General features: G+C 47.2%; 1 protein-coding gene across 6 annotated transcripts in view; it reads left to right on the top strand.

Annotated features, from left to right (window-relative positions):
- Window positions 1-23,199, top strand: part of TRANK1 (tetratricopeptide repeat and ankyrin repeat containing 1) — a 97,638-nt gene that overhangs the window by 54,452 nt on the left and 19,987 nt on the right. For all 6 annotated transcript variants that reach the window (XM_061127745.1, XM_061127744.1, XM_061127743.1 and 3 more), the window contains 6 exons: window positions 434-3,337; window positions 8,990-9,189; window positions 9,488-9,625; window positions 15,846-15,989; window positions 17,457-17,613; window positions 21,527-21,615. In XM_061127745.1, the coding sequence (XP_060983728.1) occupies window positions 434-3,337; window positions 8,990-9,189; window positions 9,488-9,625; window positions 15,846-15,989; window positions 17,457-17,613; window positions 21,527-21,615 (3,632 nt within the window). The remainder of the gene's footprint in view (window positions 1-433; window positions 3,338-8,989; window positions 9,190-9,487; window positions 9,626-15,845; window positions 15,990-17,456; window positions 17,614-21,526; window positions 21,616-23,199) is intronic.

The raw sequence follows: 23,199 nt of genomic DNA on the forward strand, positions 1-23,199 counted from the left end.
ATGGTCAGCGCTGGCTGACGGAAAAGAGTCTTACATTCTGAAGTCGGCCATCCACAGCTGCACGTACTTCTCATTTATTTACATCATTTCAAGGGTCCTGACATAAAGGATCTTGCTGGAATAATAAGATGATTTCTGTGTTTTTCTGCCTTGGCACTACCGACAGTTGGGCAGGATAATTCTTTGTTTGGGGCTGTGCCGTGCATTTGTGGGGTGTCCACCCACTAGATGCCACAAGCACCTCCTAAACTGTGACAAGCAGAAGTGTCTCCAGACAGAGCCACATGCCCACTGGGGAACGGATTGCCCCAGTTGAGAACCACTGCGTTATGAAATGCTTGGGGAAGTTCTGTGTTCTAAGAGCCCTCCCCGGCTGGTGTCTCTGCTCCCCAGAATAGCTGTCCAGCACTCACAGGGTTTTTGTGTCTTTCAGCTGACATCGGTTTTAACTTCCTCAACCACCTGCTGGATCTGTTCTGGTCCAAGCCAGAGGAGTTTTCCTACCTCAACCCCAACATGCAGGACGGCAGCGGGAACACGCTGATGCATATCCTCTTCCAGAAAGGCATGCTCAAACGCACGGGAAAGCTGGTGGGTCTGCTGGCGAAGTTTGACATCAACCTCAACCTGAAGAACAAGGAAGGCAGAGACGCGCGGCACCGCGTGAAGAAGAACGACCCACTGCTCTTGGCCTGGAACAAAGCCCTGATGGAGAGCAGGCGCCGGGGCCGGCAGGATGCCGCTGCCCACCCCGGGAAGCCCCCACGCCCAGCGGCCCCGGCTCACACCGCTCAGGTCAAGGGCTCCTCCAAGCTTCTGCCGGGCCCTGTGCGAGCCCCACCCAAAGAAGCCAGGGTTCCTGACAGCTGGGAGACCCTCCCCGATGCCCAGGCTACAAGGCCGGAGCCTGGGGCTGCCAGGCCCTGCTCTAGGAAAGACTGCCTCCTGCAGGACATCACAGCTTTGATTCAGCAGCTGGAATTGGATTCATCCCTCCCGGAGGACTGTCCCCAGGGCCCCAAGACTCTGGAGACAGGAGCTGGTACCAAAGAAGAGAAAGATGAGCTGCAGGGCGCCCCGGGGGTGGGGGGCTCTGATTGCAGTGGGAGCAACCCCGGGGCCCTGGAGGCTGCGGAGGGACACGTGCAGGCAGGCCTTTTGGCCCCGCGGCTTGTTCCGGAGGGTAGCAGGGGGACAGAGGGCAGTGACGACCAGGACGACTGGAGTGTGTCAGAGATGGACGTCTCCCTCCTGGACTTCGAGAACATGACGTGGGAGATCGAGTGCACTTCGGAAATGCTGAAGAAGCTGTCCAGCAAGGTCATGACCAAGGTCATGAAGAAGAAAATCATCCTTGCCATCCAGAAGCTGGGCAATGGTGAGTGGACCCCGGGCCTGCGGAAGCGGCTGAGGAACCTGAAAGGAAGCATCCAGCTCTTCGAGGCCAAGCTGGACAAGGCGGCCCGGATGCTGTGGGAGCTGGCGATTGACTTCTCCCCACGGTGCAGTGAGAACCCCGAGAAGATCATGGCCGCGGAGCGCAGCGTGCACCCCACCGAGAAGTCCGGGCGGGTCTACACGGAAATCATACGGATCTGGGACATCGTCTTAGACCACAACAAACTGTCCTGCTCCATCCAGGCCATCTGCGGCGCCTACAACCGGGGCTTGTCCTGCATCCTGCGCAAGAAGCTGAAGGGCATCAACAAGGGTGAGGTGTCCGCCAATATGAAAATCCAAAAGCGGATCCCCCGCTGCTACGTGGAGGACACGGAGGCCGAGAAGGGCGGGGCGCGCGCCGAGCCCGAGTACTTCCCCCCGGCCAGCGCGGTGGAGACGGAGTTTAACATCATGAAGTTCCACAGCTTCAGCACCAACATGGCCTCCAACATCCTCAACGACATCACGGCCACGGTGGAGTACCCATTCCGGGTAGGCGAGCTCGAGTACGCGGTGATCGGCCTCAACCCCAGGCCGCTGGAACCCATCATCCTCATTGGACGCAGCGGCACGGGCAAGACCACCTGCTGCCTATACAGGCTGTGGAAGAAATTCCACGGCTACTGGGAGAAAGCCGAGCAGGCGGGGAGCCCGCTGCTGGCGAAGCAGATCTGGCTGAAGCGGAGGCTGGAACTGGAGCCCAGAAAGGAGGGTCAGGGTGGGGAGGAAGAAGAGGAGGAGGAAGAAGAGGAGGAGAAGGAGGAGGAAGAAGGATCCTTGGAGGTGGGAACAGCGGGTAGCCTGGAGGAGGAGCAGGAGAGTGAAGCTGGTGCAGAGGGAGCCAGTGGGGAGCCAGGAGGGCCCGGCCAAGGGGAGGAAGAGCTCGCCCCACAAGAGCCCCCCCAGTTGGAGCACTTACATCAGATCTTCGTGACCAAGAACCACGTCCTGTGCCAGGAGGTGCAGAGGAATTTCGTGGAGCTTTCCAAGTCTACCAAGGCCACCAGTCACTACAAGCCGCTGGAACCCAATGTCCACAAGCTCCAGGACCTCAGGGATGAGAACTTTCCTCTGTTCGTCACCTCCAAGCAGCTGCTTCTCCTGCTGGACGCTTCTCTGCCCAAACCGTTTTTTCTGAGAAACGAAGACGGCAGCTTGAAAAGATCCATCGCAGGATGGTCCACGCAGGAAGAGCTGACCATCACCAACTGGCAGGAGGATGAGGAGGAGGCTGAGGCCGATGGGGACTATGGCGAGGAGGAAAAAACCGTGGAAACGCGCCCGAGCGACAGCGACCCCCGGGTGTATGTGACGTTTGAGGTGTTCGTCAATGAGATATGGCCCAAAATGATCAAAGGGAAAACCTCCTACAACCCTGCCCTGATTTGGAAAGAAATAAAATCTTTTCTCAAGGGGTCTTTTGAGGCCCTCAGCTGCCCCCGGGGGAGACTCACGGAAGAAGCATATAAGCAATTAGGGCGGAAGCGGTGCCCCAACTTCAAGGAAGACCGGAGCGAGATCTACAGCCTCTTCTGCGTGTATCAGCAGATTAGGTCTCAGAAAGGGTACTTTGACGATGAGGATGTTCTGTACAACCTGTCCCGGAGGCTGTCGAAGCTCAAGGTGCTCCCGTGGTCCATCCACGAGCTCTATGGTGATGAGATCCAGGACTTCACCCAAGCCGAGCTGGCGCTGCTGATGAAATGCATCAACGACCCCAACGCCATGTTCCTCACGGGGGACACGGCCCAGAGCATCATGAAAGGCGTGGCCTTCCGCTTTAGCGATCTGCGCTCCCTGTTCCACTACGCCAGCAAGAACGCTGTGGACAAGCAGTGCGCAGTGCGCAAGCCCAAGAAGATCCACCAGCTGTACCAGAACTACAGATCCCACTCCGGTACGTCCCGGCCTTGCCTTATGGGGGAGGTGCTTGGCACTGACCTTGGGCTGGTTTTAAAGCTGTGACTTAGTTTTGTTGGGCTCTTGTAGCTAAGCCAAGTACAGTATTTTGGCGTTTGTTAGTAACTACCCTCAGGAATAAGAGATCTTAGGATTTTTGCCACTGCTCATTTTTTTCCTCTGTCCCTCCCTTTTTGAGGGTGGGGTGGCATGTGGCTTGTGGGATCTTAGTTCCCAGACCAGGAATTGAATCTGACTCCTCCACCCTGAGAGCAGGGAGTCCTAACCACTGGACCGCCAGGGAATCCCCCTTTTTTTGTTTTTTTTTAATTGAAGTATAGTTGATATACACTGTTGTGTTAGTTTCAGGTGTCTAGCAAAGTGATTCAGTTATATGAAATTTATCAGATCCTTTTCCCTTATAGATTATTACAAGGTATTGAGCAGAGTTCCCTGTGCCTATACAGTATGTCCTTGTTGGTTATCTATTGTATATGTAGTAGTGTGTACATGCTAATCCCAAACTCCTAATTTATTTTCCCTGCTTTCCCCCTTTAGTAACCATAAATTAAGTAGATGCCACTACTCATTCTTAGGTTGATGATTTAAGCAGTGGTTGAGTGGAAGTAAACCTCTAAGTAATAACTGCTTAAGGTGTTGGCCATGACATGGAAACATTTCAGGGGAGCATGTAAACAACTGCTTGAGAACTTTTGTTAGAGCACTTTGGAACCACATGCTTCTGTAATGTAAAATGATATACCAATTACAAGTCATTAATCCTGAAGGAAAGCAGCTTTTCTTTCAGAAGAAGCAAGAAAAGTAGGGTGGTAAGAGGTGGTGGGAGATAATGCAAACGCAGGTGTTTTTATTTGTGCTTCACATGTTCCTCTCCCCTGTGCCAGGCATGATGCCAAGCAGTTGGCATAGAGTATCTGTTGTTTTTTTTTTTTCTTTCACTGTGCTATGTGGCTTGTGGAATCACAGTTCCCTGACAAGGGATTGAGCCTGGGCCATGGTGATGTAAGTCCAGAAACCTAACCACTAAACCAGGGAACTCCCATGGGCATCTGTTTTTAACCTTCACAACAACCTTACAAAGAGGTAACTGACACAGAGAATACTTCCTATGTGGTTTTTAGACTGCTCACCAATTCACCGTCTATGTCCTCCATGTGACCATGGACAACATAGAGCATTATTTTACATGTTTGAACCTTTTGTTTAATGGACTCATGTCAGACATACCTTTCTACAACTTTGTATTTTTGTGTATAACAATGTTTTGGGATTTCTGCATGTTAATACCATGGAGCTGCAGTTCATGCATTTCTACTGTTCCACATTTTGTTTTCCACGTTCCAGACAAAATTATTCTTCTTTTATCCTTCAGCAAAAATATTTTCATTTTTTTATACCTTATTGACAACACATCTCCTACTTGCTTTACGTCCTGAAATGCTTCCCTTATCATTTTTACATTTTAGAGTTTTTAACTTTTAAAAGATGATAGCAAAACCAAGAAACAAGTAAATTTGTTATATCAGCATTTTCTGATTTGCAAACTTAACATATTCTATAATCTCTAAAAACATACATTTTTCTCATAGCACAGTTTCTCTTTACTGTGGCAGGATGCATGTTTAATGAACCCAAATATCTTTTGAAGTTCTACTAATTAACCCGGGGCTGAAATCGCAGGCAATGAGCTGTGCTTTTATTTCAAGGACTTGATAAAAGAGTTAACTTCAAACTTTCTTCTAGGTGTATTTTTATTCTCTTGGGGTCAGAATTCTGAAAACAGCATGTTATCAAGCCACCTTTCTCTAACTGCATATTGCAAAAAGAACCAGTTTTAGAGTTTCAAAAGAGTTTCATCTTAACCAATTTTCTCTGGAGTCTGAAGAATGCCCCACAGTGTTTTGAAAAAAAATCATCTTTCTTTTTTCTTAGAGGTTCGTAGCTAAATTTTTCTTAATGAATTGAACCTGAATTTCCCATTTTACAAAAGGCAGCAAGAATACCAATCACACAAATGGAATATATATATATAAATATATATATATATGTATATAAACTCACACATCAGAAAATAGAACGGTCACAGATCCACTGAGAAGATGACCCATATGGAGTCCCAAACAAACACCTCCCCAACATGAAGTTGGTTGACACATGTCAGAACCAAATGACAAAATGCCCAGGTGACACTCGTTGCTTCCAAATAGTCCTCAATGGCAGACAGTCAATCAGAACTAACTGACAAAATGCCCAAATAGCGCTTCATGCTCAAAAGAGAAGTTAGCCGGGTGAATACCAATGGACTTACTGGGTCTTGGAGCGCCTCAGTTCCTCCAGATTCATGTTTCCACTCCACCAAGGGAAAGTACATTGGCAGCCAGTGCCGAGCAGGGGAGAAACAGGGAGGATCCTCAAAACAAATGGTTTCAGCAGCTGCTAGGATGTCTCCCCAAGCCCCCTCCTTAGGGCCAGCAAGCCACGAGCAGCAGGTTCCTCAAAGCCTTCCCTGCATGGTGTCATGGCAGCGGACTCCACTCCAGAAAACCACAGGAGCCAGATATCGCGAGAGTGCAGCCTCCCATTGTGTGCCCAGACCTTATGGCAAGTGGGTCCAGACCCTCACTGCTCAAAAGTTAATAAAGCAGCAGGGTTGGTGGAAAGGAAAGTTTGCTTTATTTCTGAGACGGGCAAATGGTCCAAAGATCGACTCCTCTTCCCCCCACCGCCCCTGCCCCATCAGTTGGACAAGAGCTTTTATAGACAGGGGGGAAGGGGGCACTTGCAAAAACAATATAGTCAGCTCTCACCATCATCTTGAAATTGGTCGTGTGGTGGTCTGATCAGTGTCATTCTGGCTGTTTTAAGTACAGTTGTTCTTCAGTTCCAGGGTCAGTTTGTTCCCATGTGCTTGAGGCCAGTTCTCAGAATTGTGGCAGCATGTCATGGCTATAGTCTTTCCATCATGTAGTTAACGACTTCCAGCTGGAGGGGGTTTCATTCTCTCTTAGACTGCTCAGAGGATATGGTTCAGAATATCTCTGATCCTTGAGAAGGAACTAAAGATCCTTGACTTTGCTTAATGACTAAACTCTTATTATTATTATTATTTTTTTAATGTGTTTAGCAACCCACCCAGGTGATCGCTACTTAAGCCCCATCTTCCACCTCCTCTCAGGATGGAGGGAAGACTGTGTGTAAATGTTTCTGTGTATAGAACCAGAAAAAGCCCCAATAATATGTATTAGAATTGAGAGACCTTAGAAAACACATCAAGCATTAAAAAAAATTTCAAGCCACCTGTAAAGCTGCTCACAGCTCACATTTTGTTTCGTTTCCTTCTGATCTTTTTTCCCTATACATATATGCATTTATCACATACATTTATTGATTAGGTAGTGAATATGTGTTTAGTGAATATATCTTCCCATCTTTTATTCGTTTAAAATTGAGGTCCTTGTCTACATAGCATAACATTCACCTGTTTAAAATGTGCAATTTAGTCATTTTTTAATATATTCATAAGGTTGTGCAATTATTACCACTAATTCCAGAACATTTTAATCACCCCCAAAAGGGTGATTAAAAAACCCCATGAACACTAGCAGTTACTCCTCATCCCCACCCCGCCCCCGCCCCCCAGCCCCTGCCACCCCTGTGAACTACCAGTCTACTTTCTGTGTCTGTAGGTTTGCCTATTCTGGACATTTCATTTAAATGGAATCACACAACATGTGACCTTTTGTGTCTGACATCTTTCATTTAGCATAGTGTTTTCAAGGTTCTTCCATATTGTAGCATGTTTCAGTACTTCATTGCTTTTTATGGTTGAACCATCGTCTGTTCTTTGATTTTTTGTTTAGTTGCTAAGTTGTGTCTGACTCTTTTGCGACCCCGTGGACTGTAGGCCACCACGTTGCTCTGTCCATGAGATTATCCCAGCAAGAATACTGGAGTGGGCTGCCATTTCTTTTTCCAGGGGGTCTTCCCGACCCAGGGATTAAACCTGTATCACTTGCATCTCCTGCATTGGCAGGTGGATTCTTTACCACTGAGCCATGTGGGAAGCCCATTCTTTGATTATGTTCATATAAAATAGTTTCATCTAAAAAAATTTTCATCTAGTTCCCTAGAAAGGTATTTAAGTGGATTCCAGTTTTTTGCTGCAATGAACACTTCCATGCCTTTTTCTGATCCTGTCATTAATATATATCTCTGAACCACCATGGCAGCTGATGTGTTTAGATTCAACAATTTCCACTTGTATTCTTGATTTCTTTATATTGCATACTTTTAATAACAGTAGCATTGGATAGTAAAATTTCCCTTCACTGTTTGGTAATAGTAATGGGGACACGTATGCCCATTTCATAGAATTCTATCTGGTGTCGGGCAGAGAGCACACAGCCCGTAAGAACAGCAGGAGACCTGGGATGATCTGTATTCAGTCCAGCTCATTAATCTTGTCAGACCTCAGAGTCCCTGGTTGTAAAAAATAGGGTTGTCTGGTGTGTCTTACCAGGCTGCTGTGAGGATTAAACAGGATAATTGTTATGAAGGAACCTGTTGTATAGTCAGCCTCACTGTCATTGTTACTTCAGCACTTAGAAATGGGACCCAGGGAGAAAGCTCTTTGGAAAATCCTTTATCTAGCTCTGACAATTTTTCTTAGTATAGTGTTCTCTCCCCAGGGTATAAACATAGTGGGAAAGGGTGATGCAAGCCGAGGTTGCTGTCCCAGCTAACATCCAGCTCTTAGGACTTCCCTGGGGGTACAGTGGTTAAGAATCTGTCTGCCAACGCAGGAGACGCGGGTTCGATCCCTAGTCTGGGAAGATTCCACATGCCATGGGGCAACTAAGCCCATGCGCCACAGCCACTGAAGCTCGCTTGCTTAGAGCATGTGCTCCACAACAAGAGAAGCCCACCCATGGCAACTAGAGAGTAGCCCCCACCCCTGCAACAGGAGAAAGCCCATGCACAGCAATGCAGACCCAGTGCAGCCAAAAAAAAAAAAAAATCCAGCTCTTACCATGTAACCTTGTCTCCAGTGCTCTAAGTGCCAATGACTCATGAGAATTCTTGTTTCTTTTACACTGTATATTAGCCCTTTGTGTTAGCATCCTAACAGCTCTAAGTGTTTAGATTACATTTCTGCCTTGACTCTTCTTCATGAGGTCATTTTCTCTAACATGAATGTAGTCCAGGAATGAGATTCTACAAAACCTTCTTAGGACAGTAAACACATCCCTGCCTTTGTCCGCTGTACCCAGAGTAATACAGAGCCCAAAGTGATAATCTGGGCTGAAATAATAATATATTATTATTATAATATCTCGACCTGAAAATTGTCCACAATTAGATGTACTCTCAGGACTAATACCGCTTCTCGGGGGGGAAAATAGCGAACTAAAATAAGGAAACAAAATACACGGGAGCCTACGGGTTAGGATTCTGGGCCTTAACTGCCAAGGGCCCGGGTTCAACCCCTGGTCGGGGAACTGAGATCCCACAGGCTGCTCAGTGTGGCCAAAAAAAATTAAATAAAAAAAAAGACAAAACAACCAAAAGTCCAGCCATGTTGGCGTGTTGTACAACATCTGACTTTTATTTTTTTCTTGTCTTATCCCAGGAATCCTCAATCTGGCATCTGGAGTGGTAGATTTACTTCAGTTCTATTTCCCGGAGTCTTTCGATCGCCTTCCAAGGGATTCTGGCCTTTTCGATGGCCCCCGGCCAATTGTCCTGGAATCTTGTAGCGTGAGTGACTTGGCAATATTGCTTCGAGGCAACAAAAGAAAAACCCAGCCCATTGAATTTGGAGCCCACCAGGTGAGTTTCTTGAGATTGTATGTTATAAAACAAAAGGCAGTTTGCAGTTGAAAAAAGGTTTGAGAAGCTGAGTTCTTCCACAAGGTAGAATTCAGTAGTTCCTGTCCTAGGATGAGGAGGTTTCAAGGATGAGTGAGTGACTGTTATTAACATTCCCACCAGCCTGGCTGACCTAGTCCACACCAGCACTCCTCTTCGGAGACATTACCTGCCTCCCATAAAAATAGACTCAGCTTCATTAGATTTCTGTTTGTGCTGTGTGAATTCTTTTCTCTCCAATCCTTTTTTTCCCCCCAAGGTGATCCTTGTAGCCAATGAAATGGCAAAGGAGAAAATTCCAGAAGAGCTGGGATTGGCACTTGTGTTAACAGTTTACGAAGCCAAAGGCTTAGAATTCGATGATGTCCTCCTTTACAACTTCTTTACTGACTCTGAGGTATGTCATGCCGAATTCTTTTTCACACAGCATGTGTATGTCTGAGCTCCACTTCCACTCCGGGAAAAAGCATTTGGAGCTGAGTAGAAGAGTTTGTCACAGGTGACCATTTCCGTTTTGGAGCATCATCCATGTGATGTGAGGTTTTTCTGTGTTTGGATGTGTGTTTTGACAATGGCTGTGGCTTGGTTCATAGTGTGTCCTGGGCTGGCTCTCCCCGTGCCCTGCCCTTCCCTGCTCTCTTGGATTCATCTTTTCTGGATGCCTGGTACTCAAGTACCTGCTTCTGTGTTTCACTAGCTACTGTTATCCTTGACTGCCAAGGATGCTCAAGTTGGAGCAAGGTCTAAGGAGAGCCTGACGAATGAAGGCAAGGTTAGCAGTGTCCGCCCTCTGAGGACAGAACTGGGCAAGGTCATTCATAGACAACTCCGGGAAGACACAGGAGCTTTGGTTCCTGCCACGGGATCAGGTGATGCAGGGGACAAGAACAGCCGCCCTGCCTGAGTGCCCGTCGGCATGGCTTAGCCGCCCACTGCTTGCTGCCCTTGCCCACGATGGCAGTGAAAGAGTCCGTGGACTGACCCCCAGTAACCTCTGTGCCGGCCCGGTTGTTTTGACTTGGCTCCTGAGTCCTTGTGATGGTTTTTCTTCCCGAGCTCAGTACATTATGGATAGAGCCACCAACTCAGTGGTTCTCAGTTTTGTAGCCACTGCTTGCTCTTCACCACCGTCTCTGGTGGGAGCTCAGGCTGGCTGCTGACCATGCTGTTGGATCTCCCGTGGGGACTTAGCTGGCTGCACCCTGGTCCCCGTGGCAGATTTCCCATCGCACATGGCGCATGCTTTAAGGGGCTGTTTTCATACTCAAATCAAGAGCACTGTTAGCTTCGACTCCTTTAAATCTGCCCCAGAAACAACCCTTTAAAGGGGGTCCTTTGGGTTTTGTTCCTGGTCTTTTTTTTAAATGTCACATTTGCCTTGACGATAACTACGACTAATATTGCTATGGATGCTTTACGGCTTATAAAGTGCTTTTTGAATGCATCATCTCACTCTATCCTCCATCAGCCCTCTGAGGGTGTGTGTATTTTTATGACCTTCATTCTACATGTAAGACCGAGGGTCATGGAAGTAAGTTGCCTGAATTCATAATATAGGTGGCAGAGCTCGGAGATGATCTCAGATGCTTTGAATTCCAAATCTCATGATATTTCCACTGTACTCCCTTCCTTTTAATGCCGCGCATGCAAACCCAATCAGCTTCCAGAATCTTCCACAATGAACATACCATTACAGTAGCTTAAGTGCATTCCTTTTCTATTGACTTTTGCTAATAAAATCAGATGCACTCTCATTAACCCTAGAACCACTTTTAATCTCTGAGGACTAACTTTTTTCTTTCATAATATACATCCATTGGTCATGGTTGGACCGAGGCTCTTCCAAAAGAGGAAGGGGTAAGACTTTGTTGTTCCTGTCCTTTATTAACTGCCCATTGTATGCTTGTGCTAGTAAGAAGCTCCATGAGATCTGGACTTACGGCTCATAACTTGTGGTCCACTCTGTCTCTCTCCCCTTGATCCTGAAATGGCAAAATCCAGTGGCTCAGTGAGTTGCATGAAATTAAAAGAATCACAGATAAAAGTCTTGTGGTAACACCCACTTCATCCCACAATAGAATGAGAATTTTAGAAAGATTCCTGGTATTCTGCTTCCCAAATACTAGGGAATGGAATCATGCACTCCCAGCACAGAGGTCACCTTTAGTTTAGCATTTACAACCACAAGACCAAAAGGTGCCGGTCAGCAAATGAGAGGAGATGCTTCAGTCAAAAGGGAGGACAGACAGAAGTCACATAAGTCCCCACACGTCCATGGTCTGGCTGCTCACGTGGGGTTTCTTTCGAAGAAAGAAGGCTGCTAGAGTATTTGTTGTTTGACACAGGGGAGGACTGCCCTCTCCGTCTCTGAAGTGTGTGTCTGGCAGACACCGTGTGTGTGTGTGTGTGTGTGTGTGTGTGTGTAGGGGGCTTCTTGTTGCCCTGGGAGGACTGCTCTCTCCGTCTCTGAAGTGTGTGTCTGGCAGACACCCTGTGTGTGTGTGTGTGTGTGTGTGTGTGTGTGTGTGTGTGTAGGGGGCTTCTTGTTGCCCTGGGAGGACTGCCCTCTCCGTCTCTGGCAGACACCGTGTGTGTGTGTGTGTGTAGGGGGCTTCTTGTTGCCCTGGGAGGACTGCCCTCTCCGTCTCTGGCAGACACCATGTGTGTGTGTGTGTGTGTGTGTGTGTGTGTGTGTAGGGGGCTTCTTGTTGCCCTGGGAGGACTGCCCTCTCTGTCTCTGAAGTGTGTGTCTGGCAGACACCCTGTGTGTGTGTGTGTGTGTGTGTGTGTGTGTGTGTGTGTAGGGGGCTTCTTGTTGCCCTGGGAGGACTGCCCTCTCCGTCTCTGGCAGACAACGTGTGTGTGTGTGTGTGTGTGTGTGTGTGTGTGTGTGTGTAGGGGGCTTCTTGTGTGTGTGTGTGTGTGTGTGTGTGTGTGTGTGTAGGGGGCTTCTTGTTGCCCTGGGAGGACTGCCCTCTCCGTCTCTGAAGTGTGTGTCTGGCAGACACCCTGTGTGTGTGTGTGTGTGTGTGTGTGTGTGTGTGTGTGTGTGTGTGTGTGTAGGGGGCTTCTTGTTGCCCTGGCTTGTGATTCTTCTCTTCAGAGAATTCACTGTTACCTGTTCAACCATGTGGACATTAGAGCTATCTTCTGAGATGAGGAAGGAACCGAGGAATAGTTAGGTCAAGTCCTCCTCTTGTAAGATTGTTGCCTCACTTGGGGGAGGGGCAGTCATCCTCCCAGTCACCCCGAAATTCTCCTCCTCTGGGGACTTTGAGGGGTGCTTGCCATTGACACTCTGCCCCAGCGGGGAGTCCCTTCCTCCACAGTCATGTGTGACTAAGACAGGAGGGACTTTCAAAACCACAACTTTGAAGGGTTGCTGAACCGACCTAGACAACAAGCCCCACAAAGGAAGCCTTGCTGGTAGATTCTAAGCCTTTTTCCTTCACAATTACTAATCCCCAGAGAAGCAGCTGGAAGACTTCCAAACGCTTCTTCTTTTTATTGCCAAAATTGCTACCAGCCTGTATTCTTGCCATCCATACACGTACTCCTTCTTGGAGGCCCTGTCTTGAGAGTGAGAGGTGTTTTATTCATGGAAGCAGCTTAGTCATGTGCTGTGTGAACAGCTTCTGCATCTCCCTGCAGCAGTTTTGAAATATAGGTACTCCTCTGGCCCTTCCAAGTTCAGCCAGCCTGCACCTCTGCCATCCGCCAGACCCCCTCAGATGTCAGCACATGGGTCTTGGCCTGCTTTCTCTGGCGAACAAGTTGGGTACACAGCTTTACAAAGATGAAAAGATTTCACAGATGTGTCTTGAAGAATTTTTTTCAGCTTCCAGTTACTTAAATGATAACATGATTCCCATCTCTTCTCAGAACATGGTGATTAATTGCCTAGATGGTTAGTAGCATAGCCATTCTTATGTAATAGATAGCGTTTAAAGCATTTAACTTAGTATTAATAGAGTTTACATTACAGAGGAGCCAAAGGGAGGTAATGCGTTGTATGCCTCTACCTTTCCATCATCCTTGAAAAGATACATTGGCAGGTATCACCATTTTATAAAAAACTGAAGGATAAGAGAGTTGAGTACCTACTCCCTAAAGACACAGTAAAGTAGGAAACCTGAAATTTCATGGGAATTCCAGGCTGTAAATACTGCAAGTAATCCAGTCACGTTTGCCTCCCCCAGATCTGCAAACCATGGCCTGGGGCCAAACCCAGCTCACTGCCTGTGAGCTAAGAAGGATTTTTACATTTTTAAATGGTAAAGAAAAAAATCAAAAGGAAAGTAATATTCCGTGGCACATGAAAATTGTGTTAAATTCAATTTTAGTGTCAAAAGATAACATTTTATTGTGTTACACCATGCCTATTCATTTACTATTGAATAGGGCTTCCCTGGGAGCTCAGCTGGTAAAGAATCTGCCTGCAGTGTAGGAGACCCCGGTTCAATTCCTCGGTCAGGAAGATCCCCTGGAAAAGAGATGGGCTACCCACTCCAGTATTCTTGGGCTTCCCTGGTGGCTCAGATGGTAAAGAATCTGCCTGCAGTTCGGGAGACCTGAGTTCAATTCCTGGGTTGGGAAGATCCCCTGGAGGAGGGCATGGCAACCCGCTCCAGTATTCTTACCTGGAGAATCCCCTTGGACAGAGGAGCCTGGCGGGCTACAGTCCATGGGGTCACAAAGAGTCAACACAACTGACAGACTAAACACAGCGCAGCAGAGTTGAACAGTTGGAAAAGAAACCATAGAGCCCACAAAGCCAAAAATATCTGCAGACTCCAGCCTACAAGTCACCATGGTTTTATGCTTTGATTTGGCTTAAATGTGATTCTTTATCACGCACTGTGTAGACGCTTGACATTGATTATCTCCTTTTATTTTTCCAACAAATGTGGGTAGTTCTCTCACCCCCCTTTTACAGAACAGGAAGATGAAACCTACAAGAGCCATTTTTTTCAAGGTCGCGTAATAAATGGACGAATTGGGATATAAGTTGTTCAGTCTGATTTCAGAGTCCACCTTGCACAGTGTACCCCAGGGCTCCTGAATCTTACTTCATCCTTTCTTTTTTTCTTGTCCTACCTCTTGGCAGGTGGGATCTTATTTCACCAGTCAGTGATCGAAGCTGGGCCCCCTGCAGTGGAAGCACAGAGTCCTAACCACTGGACTGCCAGGGAATTCCTTTGTTCTATCCTTGACTGAATCACTTGGTTAGGAAATCTTGTCACTTGTATCTTTTTTTTTCCTAAATCATAAGAAGATAATTTTAATTTTTTATTCTTACATTTCTTATCATTCGTATATTCATGAAAATATTTCAAATTATTTACACCTTGGATGCAATTACGCCTCTTAATCTTGGTCGTTTACTGAAAAACAATTATGTGAAAAGTCCATCATAACAGCATGCTAAGTCACTTTAGTTGTGTCCGACTCTTTGCGACCCTATGGACTGTAGCCTGCCAGGCGCCTCGGTCCATGGGCTTCTCCTGGCAAGAATATTGGAGTGAGTTGCCATGCCCTCTTCCAGGGGATCTTCCCAACCCAGAGATCAAACCTGTATCCCTTACATCTCCTGCATTGGCAGGTGGGTTCTTTACCACTATTGCCACCTGGGGAGCACCCCCCCACCCCACTTATAACACAACTAGTAATTTTGCTGACATAAAGACAAGACTATATATTTCATAGAATAGATATAAAAATAATTTATGAATTAACAAATTTTTATCTTATTACTCATCCAAACATTGGTAACTATTCACATGTAACAACAGTAGTTAAATTTTTATTATCTTTGTTATTTGTGATTCTGAGTCATATGAAACCCAGAGCTTAACACAAATTCGTTTGTGTTTATATTTTTAGACATTTCTTATTGAGGCAACATTGGCTTATAAGTTGCTTGTGTACAAGGTTGTATTTCTGCTTCTATTAATACATACCGTACAGCATACTGACCACCAAAAATTTAGTTTCTGGGGCTTCCTTGGCAGACTAGTGATTAAGACTCTGTGCCTCCAGCGCAGGGGGTGTGGGTTCGATTCCTGGTAGGGGAACGAAGAGCCCACATGCCTTGAGGGCATGGCCAAAAAATAAAAAATATAAAATGAACCTTAAAAAACTTAGTTTCTACTTGTCACTATACAGTTGATAGCTTGCCATCTGTGACAATGTGGATGGACCCTGAGGGTACCACGCTAAGCATCACATGTGTCTTAACAACTGAACTTAAGTGGAATTTCTTAAACACATTGTGAGGACACTGGTTTCCTCTCTCCATTCTGTGTGTGAGCATGCTTTCAACAACAGGAAGCTCCAGGCCCTAACATATCTCCTGGAAGTGAGTACTTGTATTTGCTTCTTGGCTGTCCGGGCCGAGTGTCTGGGGGTCTTTCCTGTAACTGCCCTGGTCCCTACCTGGGCCACCTGGGCTCAGACCCCCACTGAGGCCATACAACAGCCCTGTCCTCCTGGATGGTGCTGAAGGCCTGGCCCCTATGCCAGGCAAAGGGGACCCAGTTCTCCAGGAGGCCCAGGGAGGATGGGTGTATACTTTGGAAGCATTTTCTGCTGGTCTTGCATTTGTCTTCATTGTTCAGGCTTACAAGGAATGGAAGATCATTTCTTCATTTACTCCATCCTCCGAGTGCAAAGAGGAGAGCCAGCCAATGATTGAGGTGCCCTTGGAAAATTGCAGCTCCTCCCAGGGCTGGGCTCTCCCAGTGAATCCGGAAATGTACAAGGTGAGTATCAGCCAGGGGTCCACAGGCGGGTTTGACGGGGAGCCAGTAAGCAGGGCTCGGCTGATAAGACGGGGTTAGAGGCGGAGCCTGTGCTTCGAATCTTCCTGCTGTTAGCACCAGGGCATGGAGGACAGGAAAGGGATGGAGCCCATCTCAGTGCCGGTGAGCCCTGCTTCTCAAAGACAGCCAGACTTGATGGGGGGTACCACAGAAGGGTAGTACCTTCTGTTCACCTCTGGAACTCATCTCTGTTCAGAAATGGGGAACTCAGAAGTGAAGTCCACGACTGTAGTCAGTGGAGACCGCTGTCTTCCAGCCTTGTTGTGAAGGGACCCTGCTTCCCTGAGCATGCCAGTTCCATCGCTCGGAAGGAGGCCAGAGATGAGAAGCTCTGCAGAGTTCTCGAGAGGCGTCAAGAGTGAGGGCAACACTACAGAAAACCGAACGAGCCAGACTGAAAGCTTTGGGAGAAACTATTGATAATAGCTTAGTTTTATATCTCCTACAAAGTAGAAAACAAACAGAAGAGCAGTTATCCGGCTGTTTCTATAAATATCTGGAAGGCTGTGCACATAGTTGTTAAGTCACCACCAAACTTTACAAGCCTCTGGGTGGGCACAAATCCACTGTTGTTTTAGCAGGATCTTAGTTCTCCAACGAGGGATTGAACACATGCCCTTGGCACTGAGATTTCAGAGTCTTTAACCACTACTTGTTTCTTCGCTAAGTTGTGTCCAACTCTTTCTGACCCCATGGACTATAGCCTGCCAGGCTCCTCTGTCCGTTGGATTTCCCAGGCAAGAATACTGGAGTAGGTCGCCATTTCCTTCTCCAGGGGATCTTCCTGACTCAAGTCTCCGGCATTGACAGGTAGCTTCTTTACCCCTGAACCACCAGGGAAGCCTCCTAACCACTAGACTACCAGGGAATTCTCACTGCTTCGATTTTAAAGTAAGTTACAATAGGAACTTCCCTGGTGGTCCAGTGGCTAAGATTGTGCTCCCAATGCAGGGGACCCAGGTTTGAATCCCTAGTCAAGAATTAGATCTCACATGCTGCAACTAAAGGTACCACGTGCTACAACAAACACCCAGCACAGTCAAATAAAGAGAAAACATTTAAAAAAGGAAGTTACAGTCATTGGATAGGATGTGAGCATTGGGGTGAACGGAGTGAAAAATGCATGGGACCTCTCTGTAGTATCTTTGTAACTTCTTATGAATCTGTAATTATTTCAAAATGGAGAAGCACAGCAGGCTCAAGGGTGGGCCGGTACTATGGGTACCCCTTGCTAGAGCTTCCCCGTCCTGTGGCCTCGGGGAGTTCCCCACATGTGCTCAAGTCTGAGCTGTACTTTGTGAAACTTACTATTTGAATATTTCTCCAAAGTGGGAGTGAGCCCGTTGAAGTAAGACACCTTGTACTGTAGCCTCAAGACTCACGTCTTTGCATCGATCTTGTCTTTAGCTCCTCAACGGGGAGCTGAAGCAGCTGTACACGGCCATCACCCGGGCTCGGGTCAACCTCTGGATCTTTGATGAAAACCCAGAGAAGCGGGCTCCTGCGTTCAGATATTTCATGAAGAGGAAATTTGTCAAGGTTGTGAAAACGGATGAAAACAAAGGTGAGCACTCAAAATATTCTGGCTGTTGGTGAGAATGCCTGTTACTCTTCACCTGCTCTGTGGCCAGGTGGAAAGGGTATAGTTTTTGGAAAGCACTTTTTTCCCTCATATTCTTCTGAGAAATGAGTGTTCCTCTTTATTGCTAAAGTGCATGGGAGAGCGGGGTTGTGATGAGATTGGGAGGGTTGACTCCTTCAGGAAGGACTGTTATTTGTCCTTTAAAGGTGAGAGTCATGGGCAAAGGTTAGAGAAAATACGCTTTCTTGGAAGAAGACAAATTTCTGTGGGCTTTTGAGCAGCTGATTGGCAATATCTATTAAGATAAAGAAAGCATGTGCCTTTTAACCCAGTGATTCCACTTCTAGGAATCCATCCAGTGATACTCCTGTATAAAACCTCCAAGATAACAATACATGCACCAGAGTGCTCATTACAGCCCCACTGGTAATTGTAAGAAACGAGATATGACTTAAGTGTCCTTGAAGGTGAAACTGTTTCCAGTGGTTCCTCTGGTGTTGGACTGGTGGGTGTGAGGTTGTTAACTAGATATGGACCTCTTTTAACTTTTCACCATTATACCCTTCTGTGCTGTTTGCTGTGTTTTGGGTTTTTTTTTAGACCAATATTATCATGTATTGTTTTCATAATTTACAAAAGCTAGCTAATTAAAAAGTGGAATGAAGTTCTCCTGATGGGATAACTAGGAGAGAAATAATCAACTCTCATGAAGAAGAAAACTGTTCTCTTTCTTGTGGGGAGGCTGGCTCCTCCAAGCCAGGGTGAATTCCTCCAAAGATGGGAGGAAAGTCCCAGGGTCCACAACAAACCAGTAAGCCAGTTTTATGGAGACTGTTTCCCGTTCCAGCCAAAGGTTCAGTTGGGGACTGGGGTTAGACGCTCTGTTTCTGGGACCTGACCGTGGTGCTGTAAAGGAAAAGTTGAAGATTTGAGGTTAAGCTGCCTTCTCATTAGACCTCTCTACCTGTGCAGCCGCAGGGTTTAACTCAGCTCCCACTTTCTCTCCTGGGCCTCCACTTCCTCAACTATTAATAAAAGCAAAATGAGTGGGTTGGCCTACCATGGTGGTTTTTATTCTTTCTGGCAGCTCATAGTCCTTTTTTCCTCACAATCTGGCACCGGTTATAAGAAATCATCAAGATAGGCCATTTAAAACATTTTTTTATTTTATATTGGAGTATAGGTGATAATGTTATGTTAGTTTCAGGTGTACGGCAAAATGATTCTCTTATACATATACATGTATATATTCTTTTTCAACTTCTTTTTTCCATTTAGGTCATTGTGTAATAATACAGTTCCCTGTGATTTACAATAGGTCCTTGTTGGTTATCTATTTCAAAGATAGCAATTTTTTTTTTAATTTACAAAATTTACAAAATTAAAAAAAAAAAGGATTGCCATTTATCTCTTGGCTACATGAAGAATACAAGAAATCCAGCCTTCATTGTGAGTTGTGAGCTGCACGTGGTAAAGTCTTTGAGGATATCTGTTTCTACCATGCGGGGAACTGGGGATGAGCGTGGTGACCTTGCAGTTGGGGGCTTCTTCACTGCGCCCCAGCAGAGCTCGCCGGCCAGATGCGGGGATACTGCCGGGCTTTGCTGCGGGAATAAGATGTCACCTGGGCGCTCAGCGCTCGTGGTGTCACAGCTGGATGCTGCAGAGTCAGCTTTGCACACAGTTCATGGCCCCAGGAAGGGTCAGGCTGCAAGGATCAGCGTGTCCTTGTGCACCTCCTAGACAAAGCTGACCTGTCTGCCTGGCTCCTTCGGTTGACATCCATTGCCCTGGGAGTCTCAGATCTTGCCGGCTCAGATTTGGCTTTGGCATTTGCCAGATAGTCAGCCTTTCATGTTTCTCATGAAGCTGTGGACTCAGAACCCCCAGGGAGTGTTGATCCCCGGCTGACGATGCTTCGGGGTCATCAAAAGGAGAGGGGCAGTGCAGTCACCAGCAGCTGCTGAGGCTCATAGACGGGACCAACATGAGGTGGTTGCAGTAGTCTGAATCCACCAACAAGAATGTGTCAGATTGTGGGAATCGCTGGGTGGTCTGGTGGTTAGGACTCTGTGCTTTCACTGCTGAGGGTCCAGGTTCGATCCCTGGTCAGGGAATTAAGATCCCACAAGGTGTATGGCCAGGAAAAAGAAAAAAACAATGTGTCAGATTGCTTCCTGTGATGAGGGCAAAGTGCACATTTGAAAATACTGTCACATACCCGTCACCTTGTCTCTTGCTAAAGCCCAGCATGGGAGTTTGCCAGGAGCAATGTGGCTTTGGGTTTACAAGGAGGAATTAGAAAATTACTGTCTGTCTTCTAATTCATGGCCATAGGAAAGGAAGGTAACACAGTTCAAAAAACAAAGAGTATCCTTTCTCACCCCCACCTCCTTCTCCCAAAACCCACCATGACCTGGTTTGGTAAGCTAAACTCTATGTTACGTGGCTGCTAGACAGACAACACAGGTGTTCATCTGTTCCAGCTGTCCCAACAAAGTACCACAGACTGGGTGGCTTATACAACAGAAATTATTGTCTCAGTTCTGGAGGCTGGAAGTCTAAGATCATTCAAGCTGTTAGTGGTTTGGTTTCTCTGAGGCCTCTCTTCTTGGCTGTGTGCTGTCTTTCCTCTGTGTCAGCTGCTGGTGTCTCTTTGTATGTGTTAATCTCTCTTTTCTTTCCTATTTTTTTGGCCACACCATGTGGCGTGCAGGATCTTAGTTCCCCAGCCAGGAACGAGACCTGTGCCCACTGCAGTTGAAGCTCTGAGTCTTCACCACTAGATTGTCAAGGAAGTTCCTATAAGGATGGCCTTCTCATTCTTAGTCACTTGTGCGGTTTCCATGTCCCACTTCAGCTTGCGACCCTGTGGACCGTAGCCCTTATTTTGGACTGTAGCATGACTGCAACCATGAAATTAAAAGATGCTCGCTCCTTGGAAGAAAAACTATGACCAACCTAGACAGCATATTCAAAAGGAGAGACATTACTTTGCTGACAAAAGTCCATCTAGTCAAAGCTGTAGTTTTCCCAGTAGTCATGTATGGATGTGAGAGTTGAACCATAAAGAAAGCTAAGCACCAAAGAATTGATGCTTTTGAACTGTGGTGTTGGAGAAGACTCTTGAGAGTCCCTTGGACAGCAAGGAGATCAAACCAGGCAATACTAAAGGAAATCAGTCCTGAATATCCGTTGGAAGGACTGATGGTGAAACTCCAATACTTTAGCCACTTGATGCGAAGAACTGACTCATTGGAAAAGACCCTGATGCTAGGAAAGATTGAGGGCAGGAGGAGAAGGGAACGACAGGATGAGATTGTTGGATGGTATCACCGACTGGATGGACATGAGTTTGAGCAACTTCAGGAGTTGGTGATGGACAGGGAAGCCTGGCATGCTGCAGTCCATGGGGTTGCAAACAGTCAGACATGACTAAGTGACTGAACTGATCTGATTGGACCGTAGCCTGCCAGGCTCCTCTGTCCATGAGATTCTCCAGGCAAGAATACTGGAGTGGGTTGCCATGTGCTCTTTGCCATGTGTGGATCTTTCTGACCCAGGGATGGCACCTGTGCCTCTTATGTCTCCCGTATTGCAGGCAGATTCTTTACCACTGTGCCACCTGGGAAAGCCTGCCCTTCTTATAAGGATGCCCATCAGATTGGATCAGGGCCCGCCCACATGGCCTCATTTTACCTTAACCACCTCTTTAAAGACTCTGCCTCCAAATATAGTCAAACTCCGAGTGACAAAGTTTAGGGCTTCAACACTTGAAATTTGTCACAACAAAATTGGACCCTTAACAGCAGGGATTCCTTCTGAAAATAAGGGATCCTTCCTTTCAGTGAAGGAATCTGCAGAGAGGCAAACCCATGTTTCTCTTTCCTTTTAGACCTTGATGATAGCATGTTTGTTAAGACCTCGACCCCTGGGGAGTGGATCGCACAAGGAGATTACTACGCTAAACACCAGTGCTGGAAGGTAAGTGGTGAGTCTGCGTGTCCTGGGGCCTCATCGGGCCTCACCAGCCGGTCTCTCATCCCTGCATTTGTCCCCGGGATGGTGGGGGGGAGGGGGGGTCATGGGTCATGTTGTTCGTGCTGCTCTCGCTTCTGTAACATCAGGTCACCTGCCGTGCAGAGAGCTCCCTGTCCTCCTCCTCCCCATGTACAGTCAGGACAGCCTTTCATTTTGACCAAGTGCCAGCAGGTGATCACGGGAAGAGGGAGGGTCCCACGGCCTCTGCCTGCTGAGGATTCCTTCTATCGGGAGGGACGGGGAATAGGCTGAACTCCCCATGGGGGAAGCTGTAGAGATGCTCCGTGAGGGGGATGGGTACAGAGAAGGGTGAAAGCCTGTGGTCACCCCTGCCGTCAGGTGTGAGGGAGGAGAAGGCAGGTTGCACTGTGTGTGTTTGGCCGTGTCAGGATAGGATTTCCATAAACCTGCAGCTGCAGAAGCTGGCTGAGCCCCGAACTGTATTCACTGCCCATCCTTGTTGTGATTGGAACACTAAGCATCTGGCTGTTGTTATAAAACCAAGACTTTTTTTTTTCATAGAGGGGTTTGGAGGGGCTGAGAGCAGTGGGTAGTGGGTATGAAATAGGAAAACTATATTCACTCTTTCCCTTACTCCCTGCAGAACACAGCCGGTGTTCTACATGTTGCCCATGGATTTCCAATTCTTTGTCCCTTTGAAAATACCTCTTGGATGTTTGCCTCTAAAATCTTTCGAAGGGAGCGTAATGGATGAGACTGTTATCAAAAGCCTCCTGCTCACCTGAGTTTATTTTGGCTCCACACAAGGGCTTTGGGACTGAGGAATCATACTGATTTTGGCTGCATGTCAGTGAGTGTCCCAGAACCACCGTACAAATGGAAACCCCTTGAGATTCATCCACTGAGCAGATTCCTGTTGAGCAGTGAGCCCTGCATTGTGTTTAGGTCGGGGGGATGTGACGGTAGGCATGACAGATGTACAGAAGAGGGCACGGTGCTGGCTGTTCCCCCGTGTCGTAGATGAATGACAGCTGCCTTCAGAACCAACTGTCGTGGATGGAGAAGCCAGGGAAGGCTGCTCTGAGGGGAGCCTCGAGCTGGGACCTGTAGGATAAATGAAGTCAACCAGGCAGAGAAGGGATGGAAGAGCATTTTGATCAGAGGGAAGAATGTGTGCAAAGGCCCTGTGGCAGAAAGGAGCATGGCACGGGTCAAGAATGAAAGGAGGCCCGCAGGACTGGGGAGTCTGGAACAGAGAGTCTGGTGGTGGGGGGTGGGTAGGGGGAGAGATGATGTCCTATCCATGACATCAGTAAATTTCACTTAATCCTCCCCTTGCCCACCCTGAGACCTATTCTCTACATGCTGGGCAGAACATGAACTTCTGCATTGGAGACATGATGTCAGTAGCTTTCTGCCAGCAGGACACAGGCTGACTCCCCTGTGACAGAGATCTGCCATTTTCTATTTGCTCCAAACAGGTCTGCATGTGACAAAGGTCTGGTCAGTCATCTTCTGAGATGTGTGTTGGGACACCACCTCTGTCCCCATTTCTACCCCAGTAGG

This window comes from Dama dama, chromosome 24 (assembly GCF_033118175.1).
Source record: "Dama dama isolate Ldn47 chromosome 24, ASM3311817v1, whole genome shotgun sequence".
Lineage (NCBI taxonomy): Eukaryota > Metazoa > Chordata > Mammalia > Artiodactyla > Cervidae > Dama > Dama dama.